The 27,221-nt window shown below is 48.5% G+C and overlaps 1 protein-coding gene across 6 annotated transcripts in view; it reads left to right on the top strand.

Moving 5' to 3' along the window:
• The window catches only part of LOC142579602 (proton-coupled zinc antiporter SLC30A2-like), a 106,607-nt gene that overhangs the window by 17,842 nt on the left and 61,544 nt on the right, over positions 1–27,221 (top strand). Inside the window, exon 1 of one of the 6 annotated variants that reach the window (XM_075689985.1) lies at positions 2,379–2,456. The exons of 3 other annotated variants lie outside the window; for them this stretch is intronic. In XM_075689985.1, the coding sequence (XP_075546100.1) occupies positions 2,419–2,456 (38 nt within the window). In that variant the 5' untranslated portion in view covers positions 2,379–2,418. Of the gene's footprint in view, positions 1–2,378; positions 2,457–19,919; positions 20,149–27,221 lie in introns of those variants that run through there. 2 more of the 6 variants (XM_075689983.1, XM_075689984.1) reach the window with 2 other exon arrangements.

Below are 27,221 nucleotides of genomic sequence, written 5' to 3'. Positions count from 1 at the left end.
AAATATCATGCCACCCCTTCTTGTGTGTGCCGTCATTACTTCCGCTTTCTACTTCCGGGTTTCCAGGAATTTCGCCAAATCATGCTCATGTGGCGGGTCTCTAGTTTACGATTCCGTGCTTTGCTGTGCGGTCATCTGTGATTTCTAGTTGATTCGAATTATTCCAGACACTTTAGTAACTGACCTTGTAACTAAACTTATGCTCTGATATCATATCTATAATGAAACCCATGAATTTTGTTCTGCTGTATGTTTAACATTTTTTTTTTCTGATTTATTTTGAATTTCGTCCCCGGTCGTCTCAGAAGGTGAACCGGAAGAGCTCCACAAGAAACAAGAGTGTCATTCGATGCTCATGCCGCTAATAGAAACATCCAGTATTGCTTATTGCATTTAAAGCAGCATTTATCGCGTAAGTACCTGAAAAGAACAGTGTGAAGAAAGCAAGTATACGGGGTGTCCCAGCTAACTTTAGCCAGAGTTTAAAAGATATGCAAATTCCACGTAGCTGGACAGAACAAAGATAATGTTCGCCGTCTCTTGGAGATACTCAAATCATTTTTATTCCGCCTAATGAGATAATTAGTCTTGTTGAATCAACTTCTCAAATATTATAATTAGATGAAAAGTGTCAATGCGAAAATTGAAAATTGTAGAGTGACATGGAAAAACTCCCGATATAGCTTTCTGTTGCTCCATACGTGCTACATAGAGGTGTTTTTCCGAGCGTGATAGAAGCCCGCAAATGCACGCGAAATTGCCGCTCGAGGCACTTTGCGTGTATTCGCGGACACTCTCGGAAAAAAGACTTTTATGTAGCACGTACTGGAGCAACAGAAAGCTGTATCGCGAGTTACTCACATCGCTCCACAATTTTCTCATTGACACTTTTCAAACACTGGCATTTTTCAACAAAAGGAATCCGACGTTTTATTCGGCTTGTTAAACGCAGCTTTCCTCCCGATGCCTTAAGGAAATTGCGCCCATCGCTCGACTTGGCACGATAAGTGCGGCTGCAGGTCGTACGCTCTCCGTCTTACGCGGCTTGCAACCTCATCGAAAGGTCGGGTACACGACACATGTCAGCGGTAAGCGACCATGCCGATGATTCCCTCGTTGCCGTGGCATATATATATATATATATATATATATATATATATATGTAATATCCGTTCAGCGCAGCTGGAGATCACGTTAATTGCGTTTCGCGTAGCTATGAAGACGTCGCTGAATACCAGTTACTTAAACAGAAAGGCAGCAGGCGGTACACTCGAGACGAGGTTCTGTGCCCCGTGCTCCTGTTAAGACGTTTGCAGGGCTGTGAGCCGCACTGGCTATGAAACTCAAAACAGCATCCTCATCGAGCCGGCTGCAACGGTAATCGCTTTTGGACTTGTTTCGGTTTAACCCGCCGCCGTGGCTCGGTGACTTGAGACGTGCTGCTGCTAAGCACGCGAGGTCGAGGGTTCAATTGCCGACCACGGAGGCTTTTGATGGGGGAGGGGGGAACGAAATGCAAAAAAAAAAAGACACCCGTGCATTGGGTGTCCGTTAAAGAACACCGGTTGTTCAAAATTAATATGGAGCCTCGAACAATACGGCGTGCATCATAATCAGATAGTGGTTTCGAAACGCAAAACCACAGAATTTAATTTAACCCTGTCAAGAAGCTGTTTCGGTTTGTTTTCTCAGTTAAGCACCAACTCGCCCAATTTTCTCCTTTTTCACCGTGCGTACCTAAGCTCGGTTCCTTCGGTCGCGAATTAAGATTGGCGTTCGATGGTTAAGTCGGCAAATACGGCATTGCTTTTTTTTTGTTAGAAAAAGATAACGCTTGCTTTCAGCGGTGATACATTGGTAATTTCTCCCCGCGTGGGTATCGCCTCCTATGGAAGCTGTTACTGATGTTCGCATGAAAAAAAAAAAAAAAGTGCGCGAGCACTTTTCGAGAAAGCGGCATTTTGCATGTAGCCTCGGAGCGATATTCGTTACAGCTGTTTCAGGCTAGTTTCCGCACATCTGGACAGCGCGCACATTTCAGGGTCATGCTATATTGCCGGCTGAAACGAATGTCCCCGCTCGCGTCACCTCGATGTCGGCCGGCTACACGTAGTCGTCTATTGCAGCGTCAACTGTTGTAGCACCTCACGAACCGCGTTCGCGTTCCGTCTGCTGTTCAGTGCGCGCAGGGGCGATTTTCAAAGGATCTGTCTCAAAGGATTTCAGTCCAAGCTCTTTCATTTACCGAAGGAGCTCGGAGCAATAAGTCAAAGTGCAACGAGGGCCTTTCATGTGGTCACGGCCACGGACAATGGTAGGCCGAAGATAAGCGTCCTCGTTTCAAGATTGCACCGGCGCTTGTTGCTCATCGGGCATTCACCGCCAGGTTCGCGTGGCTCGAATGCTGACGGCACCGCTATGAAGTTGCTGCACACTCTACAAGAATATGTGGGCACGTAAGTCGGTATAAAATAGACAGATGATAATTTCATAGATGATATATATATAGGTATTCAGAGACCTGGATTGGGAAGAATTGGGGATAAAAGTTAATGGAGAATACCTTAGTAACTTGCGATTCGCTGATGATATTGCCTTGCTTAGTAACTCAGGGGACCAATTGCAATGCATGCTCACTGACCTGGAGAGGCAAAGCAGAAGAGTGGGTCTAAAAATTAATCTGCAGAAAACTAAAGTAATGCTTAACAGTCTCGGGAGAGAACAGCAATTTACAATAGGCAGCGAGGCACTGGAAGTCGTAAGGGAATACATCTACTTAGGGCAGGTAGTGACGGCGGATCCGGATCATGAGACGGAAATAATCAGAAGAATAAGAATGGGCTGGAGTGCGTTTGGCAGGCATTCCCAAATCATGAACAGCAGGTTGCCGTTATCCCTCAAGAGAAAAGTATATAATAGCTGTGTCTTACCAGTACTCACCTACGGGGCAGAAACTTGGAGGCTTACGAAAAGGGTTCTACTCAAATTGAGGACGACACAACGAGCTATGGAAAGAAGAATGATAGGTGTAACGTTAAGGGATAAGAAAAGAGCAGATTGGGTGAGGGAACAAACGCGAGTTAATGACATCTTAGTTGAAATCAAGAAAAAGAAATGGGCATGGGCAGGACATGTAATGAGGAGGGAAGATAACCGATGGTCATTAAGGGTTACGGACTGGATCCCAAGGGAAGGGAAGCGTAGCAGGGGGCGGCAGAAAGTTAGGTGGGCGGATGAGATTAAGAAGTTTGCAGGGACGGCATGGCCACAATTAGTACATGACCGGGGTTGTTGGAGAAGTATGGGAGAGGCCTTTGCCCTGCAGTGGGCGTAACCAGGCTGATGATGATGATGATGATGATATATATAGGTTCACAAATGATAGACTGACAAATCGCATTCAACGTTTGGTGGGGTTACAGACGAAGCCACCCGGTAACAGGACGAAATGGTAATACCGTTTGAAGAAGCTGGTATGTTAGTGAAGTACATGTTGGCTAAGTAGCAATGACGTTTTGTAGCTAAGCGCGAAGACAGGATTTATTTCTAAATGCGGTGGCCGCATTTCGATGGAGGCGGAACGCGCTCGTGTACTGAGCTACGAGTGCCCGTTCGAGAATCAGAGAAGGTCTATAAATTAACCCGAAACACTTCACTATGCGTTTCTCGCATCCCCCTTGTGTCACTTTGGTACCAAAGCTAAACTACATCGATCAATCGGTCCCTGGCTGACGAGCAAAACAGATGTCTCTTTGTTCACCAGCGCCCTGAAGAAATGCGAAACAACTGATTCGCAACGACGGGATCTATACGCAGCTGTGGCGGCAACGTTAGGGCCCCCAGCATGGCCTCACTGTTCTGCTGTTGTTACAGAATGTATTGAGCTAAGCAACCTGCTGTGAAGTCATCCCATCAGGGCCCATTGAATGTATCCGCGGCGCACAGGTGTTCCTGTGACTAGCGTTCAGACACGCCCAAGCGCACGCGGTTCGTCGCATGGGCCGTCGCCGTTGCTGTTGTAACAAGGTGGTAGGTGCAGCTAGGATGTGCGAGATATTTTGGGTATATCGACGCTCGCTGATAATGGTGCGCGGTGCCTGAGGAGGCAAGGCCGGTCGCTTATGTAGAGCGGCTGAGAGCAGCGAGAAAAGAGCGGGAGAGCGGCCGCTCTGCCACTCAGCACTAGCAGCGTTGACCGGTCCGAGAGTGAGTAAATGAGTGAGGAGAGAAGGTAAGGCATGTATAATAACAATAATAATGATGATGATAATTATAGTAATAATAATAATAATAGTGATAATGATGGTAATGATAATTATAATGATGGTAATGGTATTGATAATAGTGTTACGTGTAGAAAGATACAGACAGAAGAGGCTATCTACAAGCTATTTACACTGGACTGGAGCCAGAGCACCAGGCCGACATTTTCTCGCGCCAAGGGCACAGACCCACTTCGTCGTCGTTCTCGCGGCGGCTCGTCTCTCGGGTATCTACCGATAATATCGTAATACTACCCCCCGGCGGCAAAAGCGCCGTCACGGTGCTTTTAAATATCCAAAGCACGTGGAGTTGTAGGGTTTGAGTCGGGTGACGTGTACAATGTCACTGGTTGTCACACCGGAGGAAGTAGTGGGCGTGGCTAGAACAATTTCATAGGCGACATCGGTCACTTGGCGGAGCACGCGATATGGGCCGGTATAACAGGAAAGTAGTTTCTCGCAAAGGCCAACTTTACGCGATGGTGACCAAAGCAACACGAGGGTGCCGGGCGCAAAATGGACATCACGGTGACGGAGGTCGTAGCGTCGCTTCTGTTTGTCTTGAGAGACTTGTAGATGAACGCGGGCAAGTTGACGCACGTGGTCAGCACGGGCGATTGCATCACGGGCATAAGCGCTAGTTGAAGCTGTGGTGGACGGAATCGCGGTGTCTAGTAGTGGCGTCGGTTCGCGGCCATACAAGAGGTAAAACGGGGAAAAGCCGGCAGTTCCGAGACGGGAAGAGTTGTATGCAAAGGGTATAATGTAGGGTAGAGCCAGGTCCCAGTCACGGTGGTCGTCTGAAACGTATTTGGATAGCACGTCTGTAAGAGTGCGGTTCAAACGCTCAGTGAGGCCGTTCGTTTGAGGGTGGTAGGAGGTAGTAAATTTATGCTGAATGGAGCAGGTCCGCATGATGTCGTCAATGACTTTCGCCAAAAACGTACGGCCATGGTCTGTTAGCAATTGACGCAGAGCACCATGCATCCAAATGATATCATGGAGAAGGAAGTCCGCAATGTCAGTTGCGCAACTGGTCGGAAGAGAGCGGGTTACGGCGTAGCGGGTCGCGTAGTCAGCCGCGACTGCAACCCACTTGTTTCCTGATGTAGATTCCGGAAGTGGTCCGAGAAGCTCTAAGCCAACACGATGGAAGGGCTCGGCAGGGATGTCGAGCGGCTCCAGGTAAACAGCGGGGGGCTAGGAAGGCTTCTTGCGTCGTTGGCAAAGTTCACAAGCGGCGACGTAACGTCGTACGGAACGGGCAAGGCCCGGCCAGAAAAAAACGGCGACGTACACGGTCATAGGTTCGAGATACGCCGAGGTGTCCTGCCGTTGGTGCGTCGTGGAGCTCTTCTAGAACGGTTGAGCGGAGGTGTTTAGGTATTACATGTAGGAACTCAGAGCCGCCCGGATGAAGGTTACGACGGTACAGAGTACCGTCGCGGAGGACGTAGAGGCGTAGAGTGGCGTCTGCCGGAGAGTGTTCAAAGCGGTCGATGAGTCCTCTGATGTTGGCGTCACGACGTTGCTCGTCGGCGGAATGAAGCAGCTGTGACACAGAGAATACAGAAGCAGCACTGGTAATATTGGAGGAGTCAGGGTCGTCAACAGGGTAACGCGACAGGCTGTCAGCGTCTTGGTGCAGGCGGCCAGACTTGTAGACCACAGAATACGAAAATTCTTGTAGTCTCAAAGCCCACTGACCAAGCCGGCCTATAGGATCTTTCAGGGATGAGAGCCAGCAGAAAGCATGATGGTCAGTGACTACGGAAAAAGGGCGACCGTAGAGGTAAAGACGGAACTTCGCAACCGCCCAGACTACAGCAAGGCATTCTCGTTCCGTAATGGAATAGTTGCGCTCTGATGGTGTGAGGAGGCGGCTTGCATAAGCAATAACGCAATCCTGGCCACGCTGACGCTGGGCTAAGACGGCAGCTACGCCATGACCGCTGACATCTGTACGCAATTCTGTAGGGGCATCAGGGTCGAAGTGGGCATGAATGGGTGGTGAGGAGAGAATAGTGACGAGACGAGAGAAGGCGGCGGCTTCTGCAGTACCCTACGAGAATTGTACGCCTTTCTTCAAAAGGTTAGTGAGGGGTCTAGCAATTGCCGCAAAATCTTGAACAAAACGACGAAAGTACGACCATAGCCCGACAAAACTTCGAACGTCTGCGGCTGTCTTCGGGACCGGAAAGTCTCGGACAGAGCGAGTTTTGTCGGGATCAGGCTGTACTCCGGAAGCATAAACGAGGTGGCCCAGAACAGTAATTTGGCGGTGGCCGAAACGACTTTCGACGAGTTAAGTTGCAGCTTCGCCTTTCGAAATACATCAAGTATAGCTGTTAGACTCTCAAGGTGAGTGTCGAACGTGAGCGAGAAGACGGTGACGGTCGTCGAGGTAGCAGAGACATGTGGACCATTTGAAACCACGGAGCAAGGAGTCCATCATACGCTCAAAGGTGGCAGGGGCATTGCATAATCCAAACGGCATTACTTTAAATTGGTATAGGCCATCAGGTGTGATGAACGCGGTTTTTTCTCTGTCCATATCGTCAACAGCAATCTGCAAGTATCCAGAACGAAGATCGATAGAAGAGAAATAGCTGGAACCGTGGAGGCAGTCAAGGGCGTCGTCTATACGTGGGAGCGGGTAGACGTTCTTCTTAGTAATGTTGTTCAGATGGCGGTAGTCTACACAGAAGCGCCACGTGCCATCCTTCTTCTTAACCAACACTACAGGTGACGCCCAGGGACTCAAAGAAGGCTCAATGATGTTTTTGTTTAGCATTTTGTTGACTTCGCTTTGAATTACTCTGCGTTCCGACGCAGAAACTCGATACGGTTGTCGGTGAATAGGAGTAGCATCGCCAGTAAGAAGCCGGTGCTTGACCGCGAGCGTCTGGCCTAAAGGGCGATCGTCGAAGTCGAAAATCTCTGTAGGACGATAATACGTGGTAAAGGTCTTCAGCCTGCGCCGAAGACGGGTCCGTCGCAATCATTTTCTGTATCTTGGGATCGGCGGCCGAGGCGGGCACGATGGGCCTGCTAAGCTCGCAAGAAGCGTCGGGTGATAACGCTGCCACGTGATGGTCGCCAAGACAATCAGCGTTGGCAAGGCAAATACCTTGCGGTAGAATTTGCTTTGCCAATCCAAAGTTAAAGATGGGTATGCGAGTGCAGTTCGCAGTAATAGCAAGTAAACTGTGAGGCACGGGAACGTCATACTGTAGTGGAATGTCTGGCAGAGGAGTGACGAGGTACTCGCCATCAAGGACTGGTGGGGAAGACAAGAGTTCAATATAGGCTATTGATTTTGGCGGTAGGCGAATAATGCTGGTGGGGCGTAGGCGGCACTGGGGTGAGTCGGAAGGTTCTGCGAGAATCGGCAACTCAAGGCGAAGGGTACTGGCAGAGCAGTCAATAAGGGCAGAATGCGCGGAGAGAAAGTCGAGGCCGACAATTAGGTCATGGGGGCAATGAGCAATCGCGGTGAAGAGGACAGGGGTGCGGCGGCCGGCAATGCTGACTCGTGCCGTACACATGCCGATAATAGGCACAGTACCGCCATCCGCAACACGAACGACGCATGCCGACGCTGGGGTGAGGAGCTTTTTGAGCCGTCGTCGGAAGGCAGCACTCATAATAGAAAGATGTGCGCCTGTATCGAGTGCAGTGACACGATAGCCGTCAACGTCAACGTCAAGAAGGTTTTGGTTCGTTGGTAACGTGAGCAGAGGACTTGAGGGCAGGGTCGACAACGCAGCTTCACCTCCAGAAGCTGCAGTGCCAAGTTTTCCGGTTGGGTCCGGGAGGCGATAGGCGGCGAAGAGAAGCGGCGGGGTTGGGGCGAACGAGACTGATGGCGTCGAGGTGAGGGCGAGCGGCTGTAGCGAAGGTTCGGAGCAGGGGCATCAGCAACAGTGGGTTCATGGCGGATGGCATAGGGAACAGAAGGTCCAAAAGTGCGGGAATAAGTGGCGGCGTATGTCCGAGGAGGTGGTGGCCATCGGTTGCGGCAGTGACGAGCGACGTGGCCAATGCGACAGCAGTGGAAGCAGATCGGCCTGTCATCAGGGGTACTCCATTCGGACGGGTTGCGGCGAGATATGGCAGAAAAGGACTGTCGGGGACGAGGAGGGCCGGTAGAGAACTGGGGAACGTTGGGTTGGAGACGTTGTACACACGGAATTCAGACCCATGTTCTCAAATTCCTGTCTGACTACGGCCTGGATCATCACAATCGTGGTTGCTGGTGGATCTGGAGGCGTCGCGGCGAAAGCTGGCGGACAGGCGGCCTCGAGCTCGCGGCGAACAATACGGGTGACGTCGTCACAGGTGGTAGCCTAACGTGGTCGACCCTCACATGTCGACCTAGCAGCAGTGTTGGGTAGCCGCGTGATGTGGTGTGTGATACGGCGGCTCTTAGCCTGTTCAAGGCGACGGCATTCTTTAATGATGGCGTCGATTGTCGAGACGTTGCCGAAAACAAGCAAATTGAAAGCGTCGTCGGCGATGCCTTTTAGGACATGTGACACTTTATCAGCTTCAGACATTGCGTCGTCAGCTTTTCGGCATAGAGCCAAGACGTCGAGGATGTATGAAACGTACGGCTCTGTAGATGTCTGAACACGAGACGCAAGATCCTTTCTCGCGGCAACCTGGCGGCCAATGGGGTCGCCGAACAGTTCCCTGAGCTTTTCTTTGAAATTGTCCCAACTGGTCATCTCGTTGTCATGCGTCTGGTGCCACACGCGTGGGGTGCCGCCGAGATAAAAGATGACATTGGCGAGCATGATCGTTGGGTCCCACCTGTTATTAGCGCTGGCATGTTTATATAGCTTGATCCATTCGTCAACGTCCTGTCCCTCCAGGCCAGAGAACACACCAGGGTCGCGATGTTGGGCAACCGTGACGACGGGAGCAGTCGGACAAGCCGAAGCCGTTGCAGAGGTGGTCTCGTCACCGGGAGGCGTGGTGACGAGCTCGATATACCGACCACTCCGGAGTTCCGTGGCGAGGACGAGGATCGCTCACCTCCACCCGAATGTTCCGTGTAGAAAGATAGACGGAAGAGGCTATTTACAAGCTATTTACACTGGACTGGAGCCAGAGCACGAGGCCGACATTTTCTCGCGCCAAGGGCAAAGACCCACTTCGTCGTCGTTCTCGCGGCGGCTCGTCTCTCGGGTATCTACCGATAATATCGTAATAATAGTAACAGTAATAACAGTAATAATAACAACGCAGAATTCACCTCACTATGAATGTCGAAGTTAATGCTATCACCAGTAAAACAGTGTAGCGACACACCGTATAGTCAACGCCGATGGGCTTCGCGTATGAGTCGCGTGATGCAGGCGGGCTCCTTTCTCGCGCTTCTATCTGAACACGGTGTGCCATCTAGCGCCGCCGCCTCCAAGTCTTTTGCGTGGCCTCCGAGATTGCACCGGTGTCGCGCTAGGGCGTATGAGAGGTGCGTTGCGGAATGGTTTCCTCTCGCGTTTCCCTATGGACACTTTGCACTATCTATTTAGCGGGGTGACCGCTCAGCCCTCGCATGGTCTCCGAGATGTGTGACGCGCTGGGGCTTGCTAACATTGCGGACGAATTACTCCGTCCCCTCTGGCATTCGTAGCGCAGCGCGATAAAGCTTAGGATTGCGGCGCTTGAGGACCCCGTGTTGCACGTGCTCGTTTCCGCCCAGCACCGGATAAATTTTAATGGATTCCTTTTTTCATTGTAGAGCGCCGAGAAAGAGGTTAAGCCCGCATTTTTAGAATGCATTACCTTCGAGATTGGTCCTTATTTTTGGTTTGACAGCGGCAAACCGAAAAGGGTTGGAAGTATCCAAAGAAGGCTAATGGCATTATAATACTATTCGAAAAAAAAAGACATACACAGCGCACAGAGCGGCAAATCAGTAGCGCCCAGCCAACTGCCAGCGAAAAGGTTACAATGCCTGCCCACTTTTCAGAAAAAATAATATAAAAACCTAAATTGAAGAAGGGAAGTAAGGAGGAAGAAAGATAATTATAAATTTTAAGGACTAAAGAAAAACAACGAAAAAGTTTGAGTGCTGTGGCCGTAGACAAATATAAAAACATCATTGCAGGACCTACTAATTAGAAAAGAATACAAAGAGAAAGAAAGAGGCACTGTCACTCCGGGAAAAAGAAAGACCTCAGACTTGTGCAAGTCTGAAGAACCACAGCGCAATTTCTAGCGAAACTGTTACTTTCGAGCAGCCTCATTGAAAACTTCAGTTACTCCTGTAATTAAACCAGACATTTTAAAACATTGCTCTCATATATGCCTCGCGCGTTTGCAACTTTGTCCACATATAACGCCATCGGGCATTTGCTTAAGAATGTTTTTTTTTTGGCGAGTACCTACTTCGCATGCACGCCAGCTACGCAACCCGCGAAACGAGCAATCGAGATGTTTCTTTCATGGTGCACCGCTTTGGTAGTCCACGCACAGAACACAAGGACGGCGAGCAAGCACTTTGGACAGATCTCTCCCGTCATTATTATTTTGTTGGCGTTGTTGAAAACATGGGCGTGCTGGGATCTGTGCTCTTCGTCACCACTGACAACTTTGCATGTTCGCATATGTGGCCCTCTCGCTATTGCTAAGCAACTGGGGTAACTCCTTTCCATGTTCATAGCATATTTGTGAATGAACTGTGTGTCTTAAAGGGGCGGAGGTCAGGCGCATCACACTTCCCTGGAAGAATCCTGTCCGGCACTCTTAGCATGCCAGTCTATAGACTGGCCTTTTGCCTACCCTATACACTTGTGGGAAGGTTGCAGTCTTAACATGTCACACGCTATGGACTGTCATTTTGGCTACCGGCAAGGGGGTGAAGAAGCGAAAGAGACAGGAGTTTAGACTGATCGCATGTGCTGGAAATTCAATGGAGATTTTCCCCATCCCTGTAAGTCGGCCGCCCCGCAGAGCTCCACAGTTGCCCAGAAACCCTCGTCCTCAAGTCCAATTTGTGCACTGAAAGCGAAAAGTGTGCGATGTCGCGTTTTGGCCCCTTTGAGCTCTGAACCGTCTCTGGCTGCCTTGCCCGCGCTTTGTGCTGGGATCGCTTGAGCGGAAAACATTAGCTGCAACCTCGTCCCTGGGAAATGCTGCCTCGAAGTGGCAAACACCACAAAGCCGCGACAGCACCCCATTTTCGTAGTACGCGTGCAGAAATAAAAAAAAATATCCCCAATATACACCGGAGAAAGCATGACAGCCGCAGCAGCATTTTACCCCGATAACTCTGGCAAGAGATCCTTGGGATCAACGGAGCTTTGCAAAGCAGCACCCTTACAGAGGTGAGCAATTTCGTTTCCGTTTAGTTACGGCGTAAGTGTTCAAGGGGCTGCTGATGAATGGCAAGACCAGGCTACCGGGACCTCGATTTCCGTAAATGAAACGAACTTGTTTTTACGGTTCGAGTAATTCTTTTGTTATGCATTGGATTACGCGTTCACACTAGCTAACTCTGCAGCGTATGATACTCATGACGAGGGCTAATTGCACGCCCGATAGCAAACGAGGCAATCCCGTGTTTTCAGCAGGTTTCAGCACATGATAAGGCTCTGATGTCTATGCTTAAACCAGGTGATGCAAGGAACTCTGTCGGCATTCGTGTTGCCTTCTCGCAGACGACAGTACAGCCACAGCGCGCCCTGACCGCGAGTATTGAAACGATAACGCGGTCAAGGGCTCGTTGCTGATAATTCTTCTTCCACACGGTCAAGTGGGGATGTAACAGACACGGACAACGCAAGATACTTCGATGTCGCCTCATGGTCATTCCACGCAAAATCGAGCGTTTCTTCTTTTGGAACGTTTCAGATATCGCTGAAAAAAAATTACACATGTTCGTTGGAATACAGAACTGGTGTAAACGTTTCTTTTTGCCAAAAATTTTGTAGCATTTTGGCGACAGGCTTACTTTTCCTGCCCAGCTGAGCCAGAAGGTATCAAACCTTTTTGTTAAAGGCAGTTGTATGATTCATTCATTCAAATGCTGTGTATGGCAAGGCAATGAAGTGATGTGACTGTCAAAATAACCAATACAGTAAACTCTCAGCTGTACGAACGTCGGTTTATCGAATATTTCAGAATAACGAACTTTTTAAAAATCCCCGGCAGTTTTCTTATAGATTCTATGCAAAAATGTTTCATTCAACGAATTTCGGAACAGTCAATATTTCAGTTTAACGAACTCGCTCAGAGGACCAAGGCTTATTTTTACGATCAGAAGCGATGCCCGCCCTCATCAAACCACCGCTCCAGCGGTAATGTAATGTCGCTGGCGCTACAGCGCCCCTGGGGCAAAGCGGCGGCGCGGAAAACGAACGGCAACGAGTCATGGCCTCTGAGATCGCCCGCACAAAACGAACAAGCATGCAATATCGGTGGCCATAAACAAAGTAACATCGCTGGTGCTTACAACGACACCAGAGCAAAGCGGCGATCTGTCACATCACAAACCACGTGGTGTGTTTTTTCTGACCGGCTAGTCGTGGCATTGTCGTCGTCTTTTGCTTTCGAAGAAGAGGCGAAGAAGACGAAGAAGAGGCAATTGTCGAGCCAGTTTCAAGCCCTATAACTCTAGCTGAGGTTGTAGGGTGCATTGGAAAGTTGACAGACTTCGTGTCTCAACAGCAAGCTGTGCCAGAAGAAGTGTACAAAAACATCGACTCTTTGGAGAGTTTTGTTACTTCCTGTGCTTTAAAAGTACAAGTGCAGAAGAAGATTACAGATTTTTTTCTAAGTGAGAAAGGCAGCATTATAACTGTTATGAACCTTGTACTTGTCGATATGTACAAATTCCATTTCACACATTTCTAATACCCCTGTCAAGCGGGCAAGTTAAGTGCCCTTACGGCGAGTGCACTCAGTTTTTAAGTGCACTTTCCCAAATCTTAACGTCGCAGCGGAGTGTACTCTCAGATGAGTGCACTCAAGTCGGAGTACGTTCACGGAACGCACTTTGCTGGCCGAGTACGTAGCCTCGCCGCCAACGCTTTCAACGACGCAAAATGTGATGCATAGAAAAAGGACACAGAAGTTCATTTCAGTTAGTGAACAGCTTTTAACAATATAATTTGTGTTTAGCGAAAAGCGAAATAGCACAATAAAGAAACGAATTTATCATGTACGCAACTAACGGCGCCAGAATGATCCGGCACTGCGGCGCCGCCAGGTTCATTCAGTTCGTGTTTATTTTGGTGTGAAAGCGTGCTGGGGGGTGGGGGGGGGGGGACCGTGCCGGTCGTGCTTTGAGCCGTGTGCGTGGCATTTTGCAGTGTAGCTAAATATCGAACTCGCCGTCTTTGCTCATATATAACTGCTCATATTCTGTTCTAGCAGGATCAACTGCCGCCTGGCCGCACGCCGCCATGTTGTTTTGGATTTGCTAGGCATTCGTCTTGGCCAGCATTGACTTGCAACAGATTTATAATAAAAACGTCTTCGTTTTTTGTTGAGACAAATAGATGAAGTTTGTTTTTATATATAATTCTACTTAAAACAATCGCTTTTTAGCAGCTTTCTCTTGTTAATTTACACCTTTAAAAACGCGCTCTTAGTCTGTCGCCATTTTTTTTTGTTTTACTGGGAGTGCACTCTGTTTTCCCGTTAAGAAGCGCGTTGCCTAAAGTGTGACTCAAGGTCCCGAAGTGCACTCCCAGTAAGTGCACTTAACTTGCCCGCTTGACAGGGGTATATTATGTTGGTCTAGTGAATATTCAGTTTAGTGAACTTTCAGTTAAGTGAACTATTTCCTTCGGTCCCTTGAAGTTCACTCAAGTGAGAGTTCACTGTATTTCGGGTACTAGAATTCTTCGAGCGCTCTTGGCACCAGGAAAAGCCGGTAAAATCGCAAGGTATTCCGTTTTTATCGGAACGCGGGAAAATCCAGACGCAACAAAGTGAAATAGGATGGTATCTCGGTTGACATAGTATAGCCGAAAAATATTTGAAGCTTGAAGGTTCAGTAGATCGCCTGAAAAAAAGCTTTAAAGTTTTAAATATTTTTTTCTTTTTTTGCAGTGGAGATTCGTTTTCAAGGTAAAAAAGTAGCTTTGGGGGTCGGCTAAAAATATACGTGATATATCATTAGATAGCTCTAAATTTCCGCTATTCATGTGTGAAGTCGCAAAAACGTCGTTTTTAAACGCGAAAAATTACGCGCACGAAGCGTTCGTCGCACTGCGCGAGCGCTGCGGTCTTTTCTTCCATTTTTCCTCTGAGTTGAAGTGTTATTCACTGTCGGAGATCCCGGATGTTCAATATAGCGCTTCTTAAGATTTCATAGAGGAACGATGACACTAGGTGTTGGTCGGGTCCATTTGGGTAAAACTTGTCGGCTTGACGCATAATTGGCGTGACATTTCTGACGTCATATTTCTTGCGTCAAATGAAGCGCTGTAAACCTCAAAGAACGGTACCGTCAAGCTCCAGAACGCCCTAACTAATTCACTAAAATACTTGTTTACACTAAGCAGTATCTGTTTCAGTGCCAGGCAGGCGTATGCGTCTTGACCTCACGATACATTGGCTGCTTCCGTTCCTGTGACCGCTGCGTCCACCACACGCGTGCCCAATCGCGCGTCCCACCATCCGCGCGTCAATCGCGCCTGAAATCGCGCCATGCGGTTCCGCCTTGACGGATCATGCTGGGCACGCGTCAAAATGACGCGCGCGTCCCACCATCCGCGCGTCAAGGCGGAACCGCATGGCGCGATTTCAGGCGCGATTTCAGGCGCGATTGACGCGCGGATGGTGGGACGCGCGCGTCATTTTGACGCGTGCCCAGCATGATCCGTCACGAAATCGCGCCGCCGCGTGCTGCTGCTCGGAGTAGAAAAAATCGCGTCGCGCGGCGCGTCCACCAATCAGAGTTCAAGTAAGTCACGTGGCATTTGGTCACGTGGCATTTGGTCACGTGGCATTTGGTCACGTGGCATTTTGGTTCTTTTTTTGCCACCAGATGGCCGTGCTCTCTGCGCATCTCGACGGTACCTCCTTGGCGGAATTTTTTTTTTTTCTCGGCAGAACTGGCGCGCGCGTCAAGGAAAACGTGTGCTACCGTGATTTCGTTCGCGCATCATGTTCACCTAAAATGAACAAAGCAACCTTCAACGAGGCCCTAATGACTGAAGTGGAGAAAGGTCGCGTCTCATCGCTAATACTGGCAAGACAATTTGCTAATAATATTACCAGTGTATGGTGCTCGCTCTCTTCTCAACCAGGCAGGCCGCACCGACATGTACCTCCTGACCCGCATTTTTTCGTGCTTCAGTATCAGCATCCCCCTTAATAGTAGCAATCGCCTCTTCTGCTCGGTAGTAAGCGGCTGACCCTCCTTTTTATATGTGAAGTTCTAAACAAGCAGCGGCTTCTCAGCATGCGGAAGGTACATTAGTCGCAGTTTCGCACACGATATTGCTGCTTGAAATTAAGCTTGATAAATACACTTCGGAAAGAAATGTCGCTGTCTAATTACACTCAGATTATTTTTATTGTTGCGTTCTGTAAGTTTAAGGGCATATTATATATGCGGTAACAGAGACAATACATGTCGTTGAGAGTTATGTTGTCTGGCAACCCGGATAACGCGGCGCGAAAGCGCCGCTCCTTTTTTTCGTACGGGATGCTCGCGCGTCGGCGGCAACGCGGGCGTTTGCCGCCCGTCGCGTTTTTCGCTCGCGAAAAACGCGCCATGCGGTTCCACTTTCAATCGCGCCTGAAATCGCGCCATGCGGTTCCGCCTTAACAGTGAACGCGCGCAGTAGATATATTTTCATCTTTCTTCTTTTTTTTTTTTTTATGAGCAGCGCCACCGTACAAAGCGCTGTTCTTAAACGACGTCCGCAAAACCAAATTTTTGCTCTGTCTTGACGTCAGGACGGTGTCGATGACGCCAGGCCCGGCATTTCGAGACAACTTCAGTGTTAAAATATCGTACCAGTGTTTCCCAACATTAGTAATTCTTAACTGTCACCTTTTTACGCATGAAAAGGGGTGCTGTGGAGTTTTCATAACTTCGTATTTGTCCGTAGTGCCTTAAAATATACTGTTGGCGACAGCACGTACTGCAGTTAGTTTTCGTTCTAGGGCATATATGACCTTCTCGCAGCTACCTGGCTCATTTCATTCTCAAATCATGCTTTGTGCATTATCGTTTATGCACTACAAAGGCCACGCGGTGAATTAGTCTATAGGAACGGCAGAGAGACCGGGCACAAACGGTTATGCGCCGCTGAAGCTTCGTCATCGCTCATCCTCGATGCACTAGTGCGGGCGGTACTCGTGGAACAATTCCCAGAGGACCGGCCATCGTTTCCGCAGGTAGGCTTGCACCCAGTGCGTCATAAATTGGCACACTATCGCGTTTCTTGACTCTACAAATCGTCGTTCTGGCACGTAAAAACCTCATAATTTATTTTTTTTCTTGACTGTACAGAAAACCGGACACACCTGAAAGCTGTTGTGACTTCTTCTCGAAAGTGATACGTGTTGGGGTAATTTACTACTGGCAGTGTAAATGATTTGTTTCGGAGATTGACGTTGTTGGTCGCAGCTATGCGCTTTCTCTCTCTATACACATTTTCTTTTTTGTTTCGACCTGTCGCCATTGAACTTCGGCCCGCGAGGCACGCAAGCTATTGAATCCATGGCCTCGTAGTAGATGCGCACAAGACCTGCGAAGTAACCGGGTATTTGCAACTGAATGCATACAATAGCTTAATGGTATTCGGCTACTTCATAATACACTAGCAGCATTACAAGGAGAACGCAGTCTGAATTTGAGTTTATTTAACCACGCGGTATACGAAGAAGTAAATCTACAGAAGTCGTGTGGGCCTATTGGGAGAAAAAAAATAAAATAAAAGCTGCGTTGCGGCGCACCTTCACTGGCTTGATCACCTGGCTTTTAAATAACGCAGTTTTAGACAGAACACGTAAATTCTCGGCTGTTAATTTTGTTGCGTTGTGTGTACATTTGGAAGATGGAAACGAAGAGTTTGAGGTTCATAGTTTGTACGAGGACGGCGTTACCGAATATACCAATTTTCTGCATGTGAAGTAAGGCGACAGGCAGCATTTTAGATTTAGGTGCGCGCTAAAGAACCCCAGGTGGTCAAAATTTCCGGAGTCCTCTACTACGGCGTGCCTCATAATCAGAAAGTGGTTTTGGCACGTAAAATCCCACAATTTGATTTTTTTTTTGACAGGCAGCATTAGCTTGCAGTGGTTCATTTTACTACGAGTGACCCGCGATGCGAGACCCGCCGCAATGGCTTAGCAGCCATGGTTGTGCTGCTAAGCACAAGGCCGCGGGATTAAAATGCCAGTATCCCTATTAAGCGCGCCTGCTTAGTAGTTCGAATGACTAATGATCCCAACTGCCAGCATGGGACCGGTTTTCTTTCGGCGGCGATGATGCACGCGTCGTCCCAGTTGATCACGCGCCCAGTAGCCGCAGCGTGCTCTGCAAGAGCGTTAGACGACATTTTATTCTTCGTCGCATCCATTAGCATCTTTCCGAAGCCTTCTTTTGAAATTCACGTTTTCCCCTATATATCTACGCCAACGACGAATTGGAGAGCAAGGTTTTCCCGGCGGTTGTGAACAGAATTATTTGCGCACGCTGCGAACACGTATATCACGCACCGACCAATCGGGCAATGATGTTTTAACAAACCTAAGAGTTGCCGAACGGACTGTCCAGTCATAAAACCAATAGCATTGATTCGTCAGCAAACATCTGGGGCGGAGCGTTGGGTCTAGAAAATGTGGTTCCAGCGTTACGATAGTCGTTGTGGACCTGACTTCGAGTGCTAAGCACCATCGGCTCTGCTGAAATGGGGTTGCCCTATGCTGCCCGATCCAATGTTGTAACTGTTTGTAATCGATGTAACATTGCAACCATGAAACCGGGTAACCGAGCTTTGTAAGGTATTCGTAAATACGAGCTTTCTTCGTCCATATATCAGCGTCTGCGTCCTTCGAGCCGGTGTCACCCGTTAACCAACCTGTGCAAGACCATTGCGTGCCGGACGTCGAGAGTGGAGGACGAACAGCGCATCATCATCGTTGTCGCAATAATTTACTTCCAGAATTTAGGAGGCGCCAGTAATCAATAGCCTTTTGTGTCATCCCAGCACCGCAACACAGTCGCGTAGTATTAGGGATACGATGTTTCGTCCGTGGATGTATTTTGAACGTGCGTTCACGCGTAAAAAGCTAACGCTCAATTCGACTGGTTTGCCACTTTTCTAAAATGACGTCGCAGTTATTTTCATTAGTACGTAACCATCTGTGAAGCGAAAGTAGTTTACGGTTCTTCTAGTCCGTAATGGTTCCGTAATGGTTTCAATTAAGTAACTGGATAATTTACTGCAGTTCTAAGAAATTCAATACAGGTACTGGCTTTCAAAATACTCGGCAGTTCAGAAATGTTTTCCGTGGAACTACTTTGGTTCAATATTTTCGTGCTGCAAGCTGTCAATTAACTTGCTATTACCGTGCTATCTGCTAGTCCCTAGGTTACTTTTGTTTAAGATGATGGCTCCGCAAATTCAGCGCAACCAGTCCTTATACTCCCGAACCAGGACGTATGTTGTATAACTTCGAAGCTTAATTATATAAGAAATGATGTATCGGTTCCCTTCGTAGCTGCATGCTAGATTAAAGTTCGAATTTGAATTTTATTAGCCGAGGTATGGTAAACGCATAAAAGTAAACGTGGAGGCTAACTTTCTATGTCACACTGCAGTGACGTCTATCTACAACGGGCAGTAAGCGGAGCAGACACCGCGACTCATTTTTTATGCAAATGAAGTCAGCGAGAACGGCCGGCATGCGCATTAGAACCTGGCACGAACGAGCGCTCCATTGAAAATTTCTAAGCGGGTGCAGCTGTGCATGCAGACGTAGACGGTAACTGCGCACGCACAAACCTTTCTATTTGAAATCGCGACGCAGAAACTGCACCCTAAAGAAATTACATAAGCCGGAGGCTCAACGACTTATAAGATGCCTCACCACGTTCCTCCTCCCCCGCTACATGTGCGGGGAGAGGGAGCGCATCGTGGCACCCTAGTAATGACAGGGCAAGACCTGTGAAGACTGGACGCACATGTATGTGCAACTTGACCTAAGCTCACCTCAATGGGACGCAAAACGGATTAGAAGACCAACAAGGAAAGAGCATTGCAAGATAATAAACTGAGCAAGAAGTTGCGGTCGCAGTGCCATTCCCTAAAGATTTTTCTTTTCGTCACAATTGTGTTCACTTCATGCTCATTTTGCAACTTTCGCGTAAGTATGAGGCAAAGCTCTTTCTTTCTGTCTATAGGCAGTCAGCACAGATGTCGTTAGCACAGATAAAGCAGCTGAAGCTATAGCGGCAGATAAAAGAAAAGAAATCGCGACGCAGTTCTAGTCCAGCGCGTGCATGAATCTTTCACTTCCCTTTTGTGCCCGGCCTCCTATTCAAAGGTTCCCTCCGCCTGAACAATGCTCTTCCGCAGCATAGGACACGTTCGCAACTGAGTCAGCCGCGTCGTAGCTTTTCTCTTTTCTTTTTCTCCTCGACTTGTGGAGGCTATCAAACGCACCGAAATCGGAGCAGAGGCCGGTAACACGGGGTCGGGAGATGGTGAATGGCGACTTCACGGCGCGGCATGCGCTACGACCCTATCCGCGCCATGGGGCGACGCATGCTGGGTGTTTCGTGGCTGGCGAAGAGCACCGTGCCGCTCAGCATCGCCGTCCGCGCTCCTTCCGAGTGCGCAGCTGTTAGTCACGGGTCTTCGCTGGGACGTGCCAAGTTCGAAACAGCACAGCCTTTTCTGAGCGAGTAAGTCGAGCCTTCGAAAATTCAGGTGGCCAAATCTAAAGCAACATAATTTATTCATGAATCCAACACACTGTGAATCCAAATAAGACATAAAAGAAGTTCGCACTTTTTTATCAACCAAAAGAATGATAGGCAACCCTAGAAAGCGCCAAAAGTATAACTTTCATATGAAGTCGACAGAAGCAAATATAGGTTAATTAGCATACTTAAACTGGTTAGCCTCTCGGCCACTCACCTCTTGTGTTCCTTCCTTCCTTCCTTCCTTCCTTCCTTCTTTCTTTCCTTCCTTAACTGTAAGTGTAGAACTGCATGTGAATGAGGCTTAGATTTGCTTAATAATTATTTAATGATTCTTAATAAGGGAAAGGCGGAAATAAAAGTCACAGTAGCCTTTCTTGCGTTTTTATTTCCACTTCTTGTTTACGTATATAACATTGATTACAAATGTGCGCTTCATTCATATCTAACAGTCTTTTAAATAAAGAAGGTATGTTGCATCCAATGCACTTCTTCTTTTGCAATCTAGGCTAAGTGAAGCATTTTTGAAACGCTGAAGTAAGTTCTAGGCAAGTACACACGATGTTTGCAATTTTATTTTCAACTGCGCGCAGCTAACTGTCCACGTTCTCCTATCGCTTGCGTCAAATGCGTCGTGTGCCTTCGCGGTACCGCTCACATGACACTTCACGTTCCGAACCGCGTTTTGAAGCACAGGCGAGCACGTTCCTGCTCGGCAAGGCACTTTTCTTGGCTCTGAGAATGCGCTTCGGCTCCACGACGCAAGGTGCAAATGACATACTTCCGCAATGTGTTTATTTTTGTAAGCTCATCTCTGTCCACGCTTTCGCGACACATGTGGTACACGTAACTGTGGATTAGTCTCGGAGATCGGCACAGTCTGCCATTGCTGTGCCTCCGAGACATGGCCCATTTACTATCGCACTGCCTCCGTGATCCACATAGTTTACCTGGCGAGAGAGAGACAGAGGAAAGGGGAAAGGCAGGGAGGTTAACCACAGGGGAAGATCCGGTTTGCTACCCTACGCTGGGGAAAGAGGGGAGGGGAGGTAAAGTGATAACAAAGTGGGGATAAAGGAAGAAGGGAGCATAGACACACAATCACAATCGGTCACTGTCACCGCATACTGGCGAGGAACCGACACAGCAGCCACGCTAAACCACGGGATGTAGTCAAAGCTTCGTTTCAATGAAGGAATTAATGTGGTTGAAGAGAGAGATAAAAAACAAGGGCAGGAAAGGCAGGGAGGTCAACCAGAAGAGCATCCGGTTTGCTACCCTACACTGGGAGTGTGGGAAAGGGGAATACAAAGAGGAAGAAAGGGAGAGAGTAAGCACATAGTACGTGTGGGAGGGCCACTATACACAGGGACACTATAAATGGTCTCTTAAGCCGGTGAACTTCAATTATTGCACTATAGTGCACGAATAGCTTTTCGAGCCAGTGATGGGTGTGGCCATGGTCCGAGTATCTTTGACTCGGTGAAATTTCTCGAGTCCAGTCGGTGTAAAGTTGCCCGCAGAGAGATGCGTTGGACATCGTAGCGAGGGCAGCTACGCAGCAGGTGCTCGATGGTTTCCTCGCAGCCACAGGAGTCGCACATCGGGCTCTCGGCCATTCCCAAACGATAGGAGTACGCGTTCGTGAACGCTACTCCCAGGCACAAGCGCCACAGCAAGGTTGTTTCGCTGCGGGAAAGGCTAGATGGCAGTTGTAGCTGTAGCGTGGGGTCCAGTTTATGTAATCGGCAATTGAAGGCACTTGAACTCCAGAGATCTTGTGACTTCTTGTGTGCAAGTAGGTGAAGTTCCCTGGCAGCGTCTGACCTCGCCAAACGTGTTGGACGCGTCTGGGTATCTTCGTGGGCCGACCGAGAAGCCTTGTCAGCTTGGTTGTTGCCGACGATGCCACAGTGAGCAGGAATCCATTGTAATATAATGTGGTGCCCTCTTTCCAGAGAATGTTGGTGCACTTCCCTGATGTCAGATATCATCTGCTCGTAATTCTGTGGTGTAATGAAGATTTGATACTCTGAAGAGCTGCCTTAGAATCACAAAATACTACCCACTTCTCTCTTGGCTCTTCGGTGATGTACGCGATAGCGGCATGGAGAGCTGCAGGTGTGCAGTTGTTGCAGTGAGGTACCGCTTGCTGCTTCGCTGCGCCATTCCGTAGAGAACTGATCTGATCACTGGCCCTTATGTTAGGGCCATAATATCAAGTGATATGGAAACCTTTCACCTGACTCCACGGACCCTACTTATCACCGTCCCGTCACACCTGCATGGCGGCTGTGATGATGTCAGTGCAAGCCATCATATTGGTGGCTTTCGTGCGACGTCACAGACTCAGCTTATCACTGTGCCTGTGCAACAGCATGACAGTGACGATGACGTCAGTGCAAGCCATATATACAAACCGACTTGTTTGCCTCGCGACAGTGCCGATTTCTACTCGGCGAGAAATACACATGCATGCCCTCACTGCATGCCAGGCCCCTCAAGGTATAGCTGACAAAGAAGCTTGCATTAAAAAACTTAATTTACAATGGTATTACCCAGCCTCATATGGACGTTACCACAGATCTAGCCGCTCGATTGCCCCGACTTCTCTCTCAATGAGTGAGATGTGCGATAGGCAGCGTGATTCTGGACGAAGTCATCATCATATTTTATGTCCAATGCAGGATGAAGGCCTCTCCCTGCGACCTCCAATTACCCCTGTCCTGCGCCAACCGATTCCAACTAGCGCCTGCGAATTTCCTAATTTCATCGCACGACCTAGTCTTCTGCCGTCCTCGACTTAGCTTCTTTTGTCTTGCCACCAATTCTGCAACCCTAATAGTCCACCGGTTATCTAATCCACGCATTACATAACCTGCCCAGCTCGATTTTTTTTTCTTAATATCAGTGAAACTATCGGCTATCCCTCTTCGCTCTCTTAATCCACGTCGCTATATTTCTGTCTCTTAACGTTACGCGTAACATTCTTCGTTCCATCGCCCTTTGCGCGGTCCTTCGCTTGTTCTCGAGCTTCTTTGCCAATCTCCAAGTTTCTGCCCCATGTGTTAGCACCGGCAGAATGCATTGGTTGTACACCTTCCTCTTCAATGATAATGGTAAGCTTCCAGTCAGGAGCTGACCTTCTTATTCTTATTCTTCTATGAATTTCCTTCTCATGATCAGGGTTCTCTGTGATTAATTGACCTAGGTAAACGTACTCCTTTAAAGACTCTCGTCACTGACTGGCGATCCTGAAATCTTGTTCCCTTGCCCGGCTATTCATCATTATCTTTGCCTTCTGCATATTAATCTTCAGCACAACTCTTGCAGTCTCTCTGTTAAGGTCCTCCATCATTTGTTGTAACTCGTCCCCAGTGTTGCTGAACAGGACAATGTCATCTGCAAACTGAAGGTTGCAGATATATTCGCCGTTGATCCTCACTCCTAAGCCTTTCTAGTTTAATAGCTTGAATACTTCTTCCAGGCACACAATGAATAGCATTGGAGAGATTGTGTCTCCTTGTCTGACCCCTTTCTTTATGGCTATCTTCCTACTTGTGGAGAATTAAGGTAGCTGTGGAATCTTGGGTGGATATCTTACAAGATATTTACGTAAGCGTCCTGTATTCCTTGAATACCTAATGCCTCTATGAATGCTGGTATCTCTACTTAATAAAATGTCTTTTCGCAATATATGAAAGCCATATAGAGAGGCTGATTGTACTTTACGGATTTCTCGATCACCTGATTGATGACATGAATGCGATCCATTGTGGAGTGTTCCTTCCTGAAGCCAGCCTGTTCACTTATTTGACTGAAGTCCAGTGTTGCAGTTACTCTATTGGAAGTTATCTTGGTGAATATTTCATATAGCACTGGAAGTAGCTAATGGGCCTATAATTTTTCACTTCTTTAATGTTTCCCTTTTTGTAGATTAGTATAATGTTGGCATTCTTCCAGTTCTCTGGAACCATTGAAGTCGATACACAGTTCGTATAAAGGGCCGCCAGTTTTCATCAAGTCGATAAAGTAAACGATTGAAATTTTAAGTCTGCCAGGCCATCGCCCAAAGCGCCTAATTCGTTCGGATTGCCCTGTTCAGACTAGCAGAATGAATGCGGATTTGAGGTAAACGCTGTTGGAAGGGGCAGATAATTGGGTAGTTTTGTCAGATATGAAACTTATTCTAAATGTACCTACGGCCTAGCCAGCTTAATATATTTGGATATTCTTCTATCGAGCTGTTGATGGTGTGAGGAATGTGAGCCTAGGCTTTTGTTCTTTCCGATTTTTTTTCCAGGTAATGTCGAATCTACCATAGTGTCTTCACAAAGTTCAGATAAAAAAAATTCGTGGGCGAATTGGTTCGCAACAAAGTCGGATAACACAGCAGCGCGGATTGAAGGAGGCCGAGAATCAAGTAATTAAGCGTCACTTCTGTGGACTCGTCTCGGCCTCGTTTATTCCGTGCTGCTGTATTATCCTAGTTCATCGTGAACCAACTCGACGAAGGAAACGTTTTACTAACTCGCATTTCGCCTACATTGGGCATTTTATTGTCGCAAGAAGCCAAGCACAACAGCGCCATCAGCCTCGTTAACCTCATCACTGTTGCAACGTGTCGGTCCTGGGTCGTGGCTTTCCACTTGAAGCGGAAATCAATCATTTTGGAAGCACAGGTGTTCTCTGGAGTCGCCAGCCCTTCGTGGAGTCACACACCCCGCAGGAGCGTCTGCGTCAGCAGGCGTTTGGTGTGTTGCGACACCACATACGCGAGCACACGAGGGTTGGAACCTCTCGCGTGTAGCCGTGCGCGGCTTAGCCGTGTCTGGGTAAAGGGGGACCCTGTGGGTTGAGCTGATGCCGGGTGTTTGGACCTTTAAGTCCCCCCGGCGGAGGCAATAGACCTCTTTGGCCTCGGCTTCACATAGACGGCACCTCCAGATTGACCCGCCTGGTGGAAGTCGGCAGTCGCCTTTTCTTGTTCTCCTCTTCAATCTTCGTCTTTCTCTCTCACTTTTAATATTTCCTGTCCTCTCTTCACTTCTTATCACTTCCGAGTCCCCCGGCGGCAACGGTTAACCTTGTGCGGCTAGCCAGTCCTGGTTATGCTGCATTTGGTTATAGCAGCGATGTACGGCTGGCATTGGCAGGGTTTCTCTTGCTGGAACTTCTGTCACGTCCCCCTGTTGGGATGCATGGTGGGTGGTTGGCATCGCTGCCGAAAACCCCATCAATACTTCTGGAGAATGCTTTTCTTAAACTCCCTGATCGCCCTCAGAAACGAGGGCACACCGAAGATGCCTTTCAGTTTTGCGGACGCCAAGTTCACAACTTCCCCCATTTTCATGCAATTCACAATTCACTCGGAAAAACCCGACAAACCGGCGCGAACCATTTAACCATTCCTTGTATCAAAATCTTTGACTGGCGTTTTTGGTTCAGGTTATAAGGCGTCGAGGATGGCAAGCAGTGATCTCCTCTTGGAGCTCAGCGACCAGAAGCAATATGAGAAACGGCCGAAACGAGGGCCATTCGGGGACACCCAAGTAACAGTAACGTCGCACCGTACCATCAATACCACCCGTGGCGTAGTCTCAGATGGTGGTCTCTTGGAGCTGACTGAAGCGGAACTCCTGGAGGGCTTCAGTCAGTAGAACGTCTTCAGCGTAAAACGAATAAAGATGAGGCGTGACAATAAAGAAATTCAGACCAACACCTGATACTTACTTTTGGCACAAGTGTTTTGCCCGAGTCCATCAAGGCCGGGAACATCAAGCTTCGTGTTCGACCATATGTGCCAAATCCCGTGCAATGAGCAAAACGTGAATGTTTCAATGAGCAATCCCGTGCAATGTTTCAAATGCCAGCGTTTCGGTCACAGTTCACAGAGCTGCCGAGGCCGCCAAACCTGTGCGAAATGCAGTGCCCATGAACATACCTCTGAATCTTGTGAGAACCCTCTCCACTGTGTAAACTGTGCTGGGATGCACGCCACATACTCGCGGGCGCATTTCTTTCTTGGAAGAAAAAAAAAGGAAATTGTGACAATTAAAGTAAAAGAAAACACATTTCTAGGAGGCACGCAGGCGGGTATTCTACCTGCCAAAGAACATCTTTGCCCATGTGATGCGTCAGGGGGTAGCGACACATCAGCTTCCGGCAGCTGTTCGGCCCACACCATCGGCAGTGACACCATCGCCACCCCCCTCCATCCCCCTCACCCCGGCGGTTGCAGCTAGCGCTGCTCCGCCACCCCAGCACAAGGGGCAATCGACCTCCGGGCAGGTGGCCTCAAAAGTCTCGTCGAACGTGTCGAGGCCTTTACGTCAAACTCAGCGCTAGGAAGAGGCGATGGACGCAACTACCAGCGAGGCGGCGCCGTCAGCGCCTAAAAATTAAGGAGCGGCGAGATTCTCGCGATCGCACCAAAAAGGACAAACCGCGCGTCACGGCGCGTGGAAAGGGCACGTGAGCTAATCCTCGTCTCTGAAACGCACAACACAGAACACATTTATCACAATGGAGACAGATACTACAATGGAATGTCAGAGAACTTCTTCATAATCTCGACGACATTACAGAACTACACAAACACAAATCCAAAGTTGCTATGTGTTCAAGACACATCTGAAACCTACTAACACCAATTTCCTTCGTAATTACATCGTCTTCCGGAAAGACTGCGACGAGGCTACCGCCTCTGGCGGTGTAGCAATAGTAGCCGTCAAGTCTGATGCTTGTCGACCCGTCGCCCTTAACACGCCCGTTGAGGCCGTGTAAGTTCGGGCCATTCTTTTTAATGAATTACCAGCTGTATGTTCCATTAATATACCCCCGAACCAGCATCTCTAAAACACTTTCATAACCTCATCGATCAGTTTCCCGAGCCTTACATACTCGTGGGAAATTTTAAAGCTCATAGCACGATGTGGGGGAACTCGCGATGCGACGCGAGAGGTCGACTTACTGAAAATTTCCTTTTAACCTCCAGTGTGTCCCTCTTCAATACGAAGGAACCGATGTATTATAATGCGCATCATAGTTAATAC

The sequence above is a fragment of the Dermacentor variabilis genome, chromosome 4 (assembly GCF_050947875.1).
Source record: "Dermacentor variabilis isolate Ectoservices chromosome 4, ASM5094787v1, whole genome shotgun sequence".
In the NCBI taxonomy this organism is placed as follows: domain Eukaryota; kingdom Metazoa; phylum Arthropoda; class Arachnida; order Ixodida; family Ixodidae; genus Dermacentor; species Dermacentor variabilis.
The sequence above is the reverse complement of the archived record's forward strand: the minus strand, read 5'-3'. Positions and strand labels throughout refer to the sequence as shown.